Source organism: Lactuca virosa, chromosome 4, assembly GCF_052849685.1.
Source record: "Lactuca virosa cultivar CGN04683 chromosome 4, Lactuca_virosa_CGN04683_v6, whole genome shotgun sequence".
Taxonomy (NCBI): Eukaryota; Viridiplantae; Streptophyta; class Magnoliopsida; order Asterales; family Asteraceae; genus Lactuca; species Lactuca virosa.
In genome coordinates, this window is record NC_136429.1 from 523,466,362 (window position 1) to 523,476,528 (window position 10,167).

Sequence of the window (10,167 nt, forward strand, 5' to 3'; positions counted from 1 at the left end):
ATATTAGTAAACCATTAATATAAAATCGATTTTTATTAGGAAATCATTAATACCAAAAAATCATATTCAAATTATCACATACATATACGATTCATCCTTGAATCCGCGGCTCACACTTATTTTCAATCGTTGCTTTTCTTCAACCCTTCTCCTACAACATCATTCTTATTGCTTATAACTTCCATCATTATTATCTGCTTCAAACCTTCGTTGTTGTGCACTAGAAGGTCAGTACCTTCTTTCGTTTTTTATATTTTTTTCGATTATTTTTTTGTTCCTATATCAAATATATGTATTCATATATTTCAATTTTCTTTGACACAAATTACATGAAATCGGTTAACTACTTTTCTGAAACTTTTCAAATAAACAGGAAAAGATATTACGTACCTTTAACTAAACAGAAATTAACTATCTTGGGAATTGTCATTAATTACGAAAATGTTACTTTTATATATTAGAGATGATTATGATTTTTTTTTTAATTTTTATGTCATAAGAATCCGGTTAATTTTGTTATGATTTTAAAATATCATTGAAATTATTATGTTTTGTATAACATACCAACCTACTTTTTTATCTTTATATAGTAACAATAAAATTTATAAATTTACACAACAAATATACATATTTCGAATTTTGTAATATTATTATACCTTACAAAATACAATTCCCTCCAAAATAATTTTCGTCGGTAATTTCATCCATAATTTCACCCAATTTAAATTTATATTTTCTTTATCTAAAATTTTTTAATGATCCTGGTTTTTTTCCTCCAAAAGTATATCAAACATTTACGTCTTAGATAATGTTGCCCCATTATAATTATTATTTTCCAAAAAATATATTCGTTTAATGAGGAATTTTATTTAATGAAGGAAGTAAATGTTAATTAAAACGAGATATATATTCCATAATTATTACACGGGTTTATTAAAAAAAAATTAATATCAAGGTGTAAACATTAAGCATTTTTAAAGTGAAATTTCAGAATACATACAAACGATGATCTTGTACAATGACATATAAAATTGAATAGACTGGAAAAAAAACTATTAAGACAGTCAATCTTGAAAATAACATAGTTATGAAAAATTATAAAGTAAGATAAAAATTATAAGATATTAGGAGATTTGTAAAAAATACAATTAGTAAAAGCGTTACGGTTATTAGGAAAAAATAAGACCGTTAAGATTAGTAAAAATACAATATATAAACTAAATTAGAGCAATAGTAATGAAATGTCATTATTTGATATTTCATATAATTGAAAGATATACCAAATTACATTAATGATATACTAAAATTATTCAAAGTTGCGTCAAGACTAATGCAAAATTCTTGCGAACATCAAATAAATAAAAACAAACATAAAAGCTAGCACTTATATTCATAATCAATTTAAAATAAACAAACAGAAAAGAATTTCCATTGATGATATATTAAAATTAAATCCATATAACATTTAACATTTTATAAATTATACTATATGACTTTATTTGAATAAATGAAATAGTTGTCAATATTTAATGCAGTGGAGAAAACGGTATATTGGTTGTCAATATATGCTTAAATTAGGTAGCCTTATTATGGAAGAAACGTCTAATTAGAATGTTTATGCTTATATAACAATATTATAACTATATGTGACAAGGAAGGTTGTTTAACTAATAAAACAAAAAATGTTGTCTACAAAGAGGTCATTCAATGATTATAGATATTTATCGTTTTCAATGTATTTTCTACACATTTCAATAATAGCAATAACCATAAAAAAAAAATATAATTATTATGCAATATCTGTAGACAATTATATTTTTTATGCGTTCCCTGCGTTTAACGCGGGTTATAATATAGTATATTCTCAAAATAAATGTTGTTTTCAAATATACGTGAAAACCTAAAAACTTCTTCTTCCATATGATTCTTTTTCAAAGAAAAAAAAAATCAATCCTGATTTCTATACGATTCGCTGGAAAAAAACTAAAAGCAAACGACTTTTTTTCTCATACATATATTTGCACTGGATTCGCATATATATATGCAAATTGAATATATGCATGTAAACGATAGAATTTTTTTGCATATATGATAATTCAAAATAGAAAACCTTTATTTGATTTTTTTCGTATAAAAAACCATCGAGGAAAAAGTTATTAACATCAAATCCATCTTAACGTGACAATTTTTCTTCATACAATATTATATTAAATACTGATTGGGTGATTGGGTCATCAATAGTACACCAAATGGATCTATATACAGGTTTCAACTATTTGGCCAAGTTGACGAGCAAGTGAGATTTGGTTTAAGTAATTCTTAATATTAAATGTAGCATGTGTTATTAATTTTTAAAATATGTTCTCTGGGCATAAGATCTAAATATGTATCTATGATTGGATGTACGTTTGTTTGTCTTTTAATAGGTTAAACTATTATCAACATTATATCCCTTCATTCATGAGTTTTTTTTCTAGTTTTTTGTTAAAAGAAAAAATTATGTTTTTAACTGGTTAATAACACCTCTTTAAGTAACGGCGAGGTCTAAAGCATTTTTTTTTATCAAAATTTTTCATTTTTCTGTTGTATATTTTGTAGTATACAACATGTGTGTAGTTAGGATCATTTCATAATCCTAAATAGGCCGAAGAGTATACCTCTATTGTCTTAGAATTGCAGTTGTTTATGTTCATTTACGTTTTTTTAGCCTTTATGGACCCCAAAGTCAAAAAAAATACGTCAATGCTATTTTTTATAAAATATCGCTTCTTGTGTTTGCGAATTACATTCTGAGGACCCAAAAGTAAAGAGAGTTGTTAGTTGACATTTTAGAAAGGGTTCGAATTAAACTATCTCCTCTCGACTTCCTCCTGAACTTCACCACCTACACAGATATAAGATATCAGATATCTGACAGTGACAGTGACAGTGACAGTGACAATGTAACAAACATAGCCTAAAGAAAAATATCTAGAGACATTCTTACTCTGGAGATATACAGCCAGGTTGGCTTGGGCATCTGCTTCAGAATTGTATTCCTGCCAATATTTAAAAAAAGAAATATTTTTTTGAATTTATTTGCATATTATAAATAAAGATATGATAAAAATATGTACCCTTTCAACATGACAAATCTGGAAAGATAAAAACTTCTCCTTCAATTCCTTCGCCACTTTACACAACTCAGTCATGTTCTGTGTTTTCGTCCTCCACACCCCATTAACCTGTTTTCTTAAAAAAAATTAACATATTGTTCTTGAAAAATATATACAAATATATTATATATAAAAAAAAAATACCTGCATACAAACAAGTTTAGAGTCTCCTTGCACACGAATATGTCTAAACCCTCTCTCGAGAGCATACCGTAACCCTAAAATCACAGCTCGATATTCAGCCACATTGTTGGTTGCAACACCTAAACCCTCACGCAGACGATAAACCTACAAATTTCAAAACTTTGAATATTGTGAACTTTTGATTTTGGAATATAAGGGTAAAATGGTAATTTTGTCCAACTGAGATGGCTTACTTAGTTCTAGAAAATTTAGCGGACTATCTAAAAAGCTAGCTGTTAAAAAATGATGTTTGGTAAAACTAGTTGTAGCTGAAATATGTGAAATGACATAAAAGGGCATGTAGAAGATTTATTTTTTTTATAACTAATAAGGGGCATATTTGGAAGAATTTTAAAAAAGTTCAATATTTATATACCAGACTTCCGTCTACTGCACGGATCACAGCACCAGCACCTGCAGGTCCAGGGTTATTTTTGGCTGCACCATCAAACTCAAGAATACAGGAACACTGACAACATAAAGATTAAAGACAGTTTTAGTTGATTATTAAAGATGATGATAAATTTATAATTACTGGAAATGAAGAACATGAAGACTCAACTCAATGGTGTGAAAACTTACACAATAAGCAGAAACTGGTAAAGCTTCTATAAAGCTTTCTGTTTCAGGTAACTTTCTTTGAGGAGCTTCTGATAATGAAGTTGATCCAACAACATCTTTCTGTGTAAAAAAACACAAATCATAAAATTTAGACATGAAAGAAGTTTATGATGCAATACAAATTGCAACATTACCTTCATCCTCTTCTCTATAGGTGTCTTGCTGTTAGCTTTAATGGAAGCTGGTTGCTGAAACATGATGAACTCATGAACATTACAAAAATAAAGATAAAAAGATATCAAGATTCAGATGAATGAAGAATGAAGAATGAAGAAGTCTAACCTGAAATGGACAGGGAATAAGTTGTCCAAAAAGGTCACCTTGGACATTAGAAACACCAACGGAATAGATTGCATTATTGAGTCCATGCGAGGAGAGGAATTTTTCAGCAACGTTAGACAATCGATAGCCTTTGAAAACATCAACATCTGGACCACATAGCTGAATGATTGTTCAAAGATTAGAGTAAGTCACTTACATTGTTTATGAGGTGAAAAAAATGAAGATTAGCAGAAGTAACTGGATGAATACTGGAATTCGAAAGAAGATGAAGATGAAATCAAAACAAGTTTACCAGAGACTGGCAATCATTCAAACTCCTGTACACGCCAACAATGTCGCCTTTCCTCACAACGTAAAACGCGTCCTTCTCATCCTCCATTGATGATTGTGGAGAATCAAAATTTTGCCCTAGTTATAACCCCAAATACTAAATCTCACCTGAAATCATCATTGAAAAGTGAAATAGTAAAGCCAATTTACGGATTGATAGTGCAGGAAAAATCAAAAACAGCAATCTGTAGTTCTGTACCCTAATCATTCTCCTTTTCCTACTCGTATCTATTACCAAATAAGCGATGTGTCGTATTACAATAGTCCAAAGATATCGAATACATAGTTATTACTGAAGATCAACAAAACATATATACCTTTTAAATCCACTGAATTGCATGAAGCGAAGTAAACAGTCAATCTAAAGAAAGAAATCGACGATGACGGAAAAGGTTGCACGATTCCTGAATAGGTACTGGGCTTATTGGCGCGAAAAATATCGAAGTCGTCGACGACTTCATGCTTCATCTATGGCAGACGTTTATGGCCCAGCCCAAAGTCCTATAGCGTGAGTATATTGGACCAGAACCGGTTCTTGGACCGGCCCACATGGTACAACACCTTGAAGTAGGGTGGACCGGTCTGATAAAAATTGATGAACTGTAGACTGGACTTGTTGAAACTTATTGGGTCCGGATCCAGGTTCGGGTTTGGGTTTTTTCGGTTCTTGTACCCATAGACTGATACAACTTTAGGGGCATATGGTACAACGCGTTGAAGTTCTATCAAAATTAGTTTATTTATTATTTAAAACAGATACCCATTAAACCGGGCATGGACCTAGACCGGACCTACCCAGACCCATTTTGCATGATTCAAATAACCGATGACCAGACCTACTATAAAAACCGGTCCTGGTCAAGGTCAATGTCTGGTCCGGTTCGGTCCGATCTAAATGTCCAAATGTTCATCCTATTATGATTGTGTGTGATCGAATGTATCATATAAGTTTTTTTTTAGTTTTGTTTAAAATTCAATATGATAAATAACAATATATTTTTATTTATTTTTTATTACAATATTATAATAATTAATTTCAGTTTTGTTTTCTACATCAGCTCCGATCAATCTTTATTTTTTAAAACTTAAATGGAGTAAATGTGATGCAAATTTTTTAACCCTACTTCGTTTTATACTAAAAATTGTATTTATTTTTGTAACTCTATATATATTGTCAAACCCCTCTTCTATTAATTATTTTTAACAAATACGTATAATATATTTTTATTACTATAAATCTATAAATTACATTATCATAAAATTATAAAAATTACATGTTACATTATATCAGTTTTTTTTTAATTATTTTAAAAAATTTAACTTGCATATATTAAGCTTTATTTTTATGAACAATTAGAAAATGCTCCTCCCGATTCGCGGGGACACAGACAAAGTTTTGCTTACAAAAATAAAGGGACTGATTTTTGAAAAAAAAAACATGGATCATTTTCACAATTCATTTTTTACGTAGGGACAAAAGCTCATATTTTAAAATTTTTTATTAGAAATTTGCATTTATGTAATTTTTTAAACATATGTACAATTCCTATAAATATAATTTTGCACAAGGACCTATATGTAGATTACAAGGACCGTTCTTGTTATTTATTTTCTACGTAGGGATCAAACATGTCAAACATGCGAAGATACAAAAGGTAAAGAGATGAAAAATGTCGGTCTTCAAAATTGAGGGGGTGAAAATGATATTTTACAAAGTATGGGATGAAAAGTGGCATTCAAAAAAGTAAGTGGTGGAAAGTACAAACATAAGAAAGTTTAGGGATCAAATATGCCAAAATAAGAAAGTTATGTAGCTAAAGTCTAAAATAAGAAAGTTTATGGGCAAAATTTAAGATTATTTGTTGACAAAATCTAAAATAACAAAATTTTAGGGCAAAATTGTAAAACTCTAAAACTATACATTGTGGCCAAAACTTAAAATAAAAAGTTTAGTAGCAAAAATTTAAAAACCTACAACTTTACCATTCATAACAACTTTTGTTTTAATATATATAATAATTAATATCATTTAATGAATAACATGATATTAAGGATATTAGTCATTGCATTATATACATATTAATAACCATGGTGTTTAGGAACAATACATTTTGTGTGGTTCAAAATTTTGCCGCAATACTTTGTCGAGATTGCCATCCGAATTGAAAGAGACTAAAAAGGTTTAACTTCATGACATGGCATATTAATACAATCTTTGTTTTCTAATGATAAAAATAATTTCTTTATAATTTTTATAACCACAAAAATAATAAAAATTGACTATGAATAAAAATATTTTCTAATAAAAGATCTGGTTTGGTTGGATCAAGTATGCCACACTTCAATAATAAGAAGCAAAACCATATTTAAGCAACAAAGTTCTACCAATTTAACCATTCGGTCATGAAAACAAAAAAAAAAAAAAAAAAAAGACACCCACCAAACAAACGATTTCTTTTTTATTACACCATTATGACCTGTGATAACAGATTAAACTGCTATTTCCACATAAGCAAATTTCCAGATGTTTATGTGAAGCCAAAAGTTGAAATTAGCAAATACAACAACTCGATAATCAACTAAAACGTTTGTAAAAAAATACCACACAATTTAAATACATGGAATACAAAAATCAAAAATCTAAACAAACAAGTTTAGAGGAGAGTATATATTTCTCATGAAAGAAGTAAAACATTTCATTGCGTGTGCCTATTTTTTCAAAACCATTTTTGTTATTTGATATAGTTCTACAAATAATACATATAAATCTCATGTAATTCAAGATGATTTCTATTGATTCTTGAACATCAAATATGTGGAATAACAAAACAAGAACATATGAACATGACACGTGGCATCAGTGATAATTGTTTGCTGGTACAAGCTTTAGTAATTTGGCAAGATCATATGCTTTGAATTCTTTCCCATAACATAACCCTAAATCAAGAGGTGTTTTCCCATTCTGAAAAAAAAAGAATATATTAAGTGATTATTTTATATAACGATCCATTTTTTTTTATATTTCTTGAAATTTGTTATAAAATTTACTGACCTCAGTTCTTCTAGTCTTGTCTGCACCATTCACAAGCAAAACTTTTGCAATGTCTCTGTTTCTACTTTGCATTGCAACATGCAATGGGGTCCACCCTTCCTATAAAACAATAAGATTGAATTAAATTTTAACAAAAAGTAAAAAATAAATAAAAGAATCAAATATTTATATTATTACATTATCAGCAACGTTCACGTCAACTTTGCATTTGATGAGCAACTTAACCGTTTGCATGGCACTCACTTGAACTGCATAATGAAGTGGAGTAGCACCACTCTATCACAAGGGTATTTTAGTAATTTTTGAAGAAGAAATAAAAGAAATGAATAATGATTATGGAAAATGGAGGTTGAAGGAGAAGGGTGGGTCCCACCAGATCTTGGGCATGAGGACTTGCACCTTTTCTTAAAAGATGACTAATCACAGCCTCTTTTTTCCCTAAAACTGCTTTGTGAAGAGCAGTTTGTCCTTCCTGCTTTGCATTAAATGGATTAAAATATTAAATACAAGAAATAGCAATGTACTTTCAGTTTGACTAATTGACTTTGACCCATATGTTTTTTAGATAAGTTATTTTAAATTTCACTAATTGGATGATTCGGATCCATTATATATAAAAACAATACCTTATCAACTGCATCAATCTCAAATCCATTTTCTAAAAGGTTATCCATGAACTTTATCTGCCCTGCTAAGGCCAATGTATGCAAAGGGTTCCACTTTTCCTGAGTAACAAAATCTTAAAAAATCAAACTTGGTGTTTAAAAGCCAATAAAAAAGAAACTTTTTTTTTTTTTCAAAAATCATCATTAGAATGCATATTAAGATTTTAAAACACACCGTTGATATTTTGTCCAAATTAGGAGATTCATTTTGTAGCAAGATTGCTCTTTCTTCAGGTGACAGAAGTAGTTCAACCTCTGCAATCATAAAAACAAATCCTCCACTTTCAGCTTATAGAACATGATTTAAACCATAAAAACCAAAGGGATATAATAATAACAGGATAAACCTTTTTTTAAATCTTCCTCAATCTGGCTTGTGGACAAACTTTCCATATTAATTTGGGTTTCTGAAGCATCCTTTTCTTCCTCCCAATCACTTTCAAAGTCAAGATTGTTCTCTTCAATGTCATCTTCTTCATCAGTTTCACTATCACTACTAACAGGATCTTCCCAGTTTCCTAAGTGGGTAGTGGAAGAAGTTTGGTGTGGATTGATTGCACAAAATTTAGGGTAAAATTTTCCCCTAATTGCAGGAAACCTAGATGTTTTTTCTATAAGGATAGGGTGAGTAATCATTTGAATGAAATTGATACTGGTGCAGTTACATAGAGATGGAGTAATAGTAACAGAAGAATGGAAGGGGAGTTGTACTGAAGAGTGTGTTGTTGAGCATGATAATACCACCATTTTTATTGAGGTCAATCTGCATGGAAAGGTAGATGTTATATCAGAGAAAAAGGAACCTATGAATATGCATGTCATAAATGCAGAAACAAAGAGAACATCTCTTTTGGACATTACATCGAACACCTGGCGCTCTTTGGAAGATAAAGCTACACATTGATTTACAAGTCCAACCAGCTAATTCTACATTCAACTTACCTCAAGAGTAATCTTGTAAACACACAATCAACCCCAAATAACAAATTTATGAACCCAGAAAAAAGAAAACTCGTGTATCAGACGACATACCTTGAGGCGCTAGAAATGTCTACTCTTGGTTAATCACCGGTTCTCACCTCAATTGTTCAAAACTGATTTTTTTTTTCCCAAAAATTCGCTATTGAATCCTGTATACTCTCGCCAGTAGCGTTCTGGGGAAGATATAAGTGGAAGCCTTGAACCAATAATTCCTCGATTTTAATCTCCTATCCGATATTCCGATTATTGCAGGTATTCATATGAACAGTGAAACGAGAAATCATATAGCTGAAATGTAGAAATGTATATGCGGGCTCTATAGTCTATAAAGAAATAATTAGGAATTATGGGCTCTATAGTCTATAAAGAGACCTATCTCGAGGACAAACGTAAACTATCGTAGGGAAGTTGGGCCTGATGAATGTTGAATAAAATGTTCAAATCATCAATAGTTTGTTTTTTTTATGCAGATATGCGTAGCTTCTTCTGTCTGCGTCGTGCAGACCACGCGCAGACATTAGCCTTCGCAGACTGTTTGTTTTTCTGAAGACTGCAGACCTAAAAATGTCTGCGCGTCATCTTCTTGGCGCAGATGTGGACCAGAGTCTTCTAACATCTTCAGACATCTTCTAGCCTAAAAAAACATATATATCTTTATTTTTTTAAGTTATATTTTTTCCAACTTTATTAAACAATTTGAAAAAAAATTACAAAACTTAAAAAAAACGTTCGACGATACAAACATGATATTTTTGACAAATTTATAAATAAAGATTTATTACAATAATAGTCGTTGAAGTTGTTTATATAAATATGAAAAAAAAAATCGTAATATATTCTTATATTTTTTTGCCAAATTTTGTAAAACATTATTTAATACAGTATCGTCAATTTCTCG

General features: G+C 29.9%; 2 protein-coding genes across 3 annotated transcripts; both read right to left on the reverse strand.

Annotated features, from left to right (window-relative positions):
- Positions 1 to 2,725: 2,725 nt before the first annotated feature.
- On the reverse strand, positions 2,726 to 4,997 carry LOC145109469 (uncharacterized). 2 transcript variants are annotated; one of them, XM_079046632.1, is made up of 10 exons: positions 4,889 to 4,997; positions 4,534 to 4,679; positions 4,242 to 4,400; positions 4,094 to 4,147; positions 3,921 to 4,019; positions 3,715 to 3,807; positions 3,300 to 3,443; positions 3,117 to 3,224; positions 2,987 to 3,038; positions 2,726 to 2,884 (listed from the first exon to the last, which is right to left on the reverse strand). In XM_079046632.1, the coding sequence occupies exons 2-10, from the start codon at positions 4,618 to 4,620 to the stop codon at positions 2,850 to 2,852; spliced, it is 831 nt and encodes a 276-aa protein (XP_078902758.1). In that variant the 5' UTR covers positions 4,621 to 4,679; positions 4,889 to 4,997; the 3' UTR covers positions 2,726 to 2,849. The 2 variants fall into 2 exon arrangements, with proteins under 2 accessions (XP_078902758.1, XP_078902759.1); XM_079046633.1 differs by lacking the exon at positions 4,889 to 4,997 and adding an exon at positions 4,771 to 4,882.
- Positions 4,998 to 7,203: 2,206 nt separating this feature from the next.
- Positions 7,204 to 9,583, reverse strand: EMB506 (Ankyrin repeat family protein). The gene is made up of 8 exons (XM_079046631.1): positions 9,321 to 9,583; positions 8,636 to 9,051; positions 8,464 to 8,543; positions 8,250 to 8,348; positions 7,997 to 8,095; positions 7,801 to 7,899; positions 7,624 to 7,722; positions 7,204 to 7,533 (listed from the first exon to the last, which is right to left on the reverse strand). Exons 2-8 carry the CDS (start codon positions 9,033 to 9,035, stop codon positions 7,429 to 7,431), a joined length of 981 nt encoding a protein of 326 aa, XP_078902757.1. The 5' UTR covers positions 9,036 to 9,051; positions 9,321 to 9,583; the 3' UTR covers positions 7,204 to 7,428.
- Between the last annotated feature and the right edge of the window lie 584 nt (positions 9,584 to 10,167).

What these genes read in the sequence shown, in the direction of transcription:
- EMB506 (XM_079046631.1), bottom strand. Translation starts at nt 9,035, where the DNA reads ATGGTGGTATTATCATGCTCAACAACACACTCTTCAGTACAACTCCCC. An exon ending in AGATTGATGCAGTTGATAAG is followed by an intron (nt 8,096 to 8,249) that starts GTATTGTTTTTA and finishes AATGCAAAGCAG; the next exon opens with GAAGGACAAACTGCTCTTCA. An exon ending in ACAAGACTAGAAGAACTGAG is followed by an intron (nt 7,534 to 7,623) that starts GTCAGTAAATTT and finishes TTTTTTTTTCAG; the next exon opens with AATGGGAAAACACCTCTTGA.
- LOC145109469 (XM_079046632.1), bottom strand. Translation starts at nt 4,620, where the DNA reads ATGGAGGATGAGAAGGACGCGTTTTACGTTGTGAGGAAAGGCGACATT. An exon ending in TGAATGATTGCCAGTCTCTG is followed by an intron (nt 4,401 to 4,533) that starts GTAAACTTGTTT and finishes ACAATCATTCAG; the next exon opens with CTATGTGGTCCAGATGTTGA. An exon ending in CTAAACTTGTTTGTATGCAG is followed by an intron (nt 3,225 to 3,299) that starts GTATTTTTTTTT and finishes TTAAGAAAACAG; the next exon opens with GTTAATGGGGTGTGGAGGAC.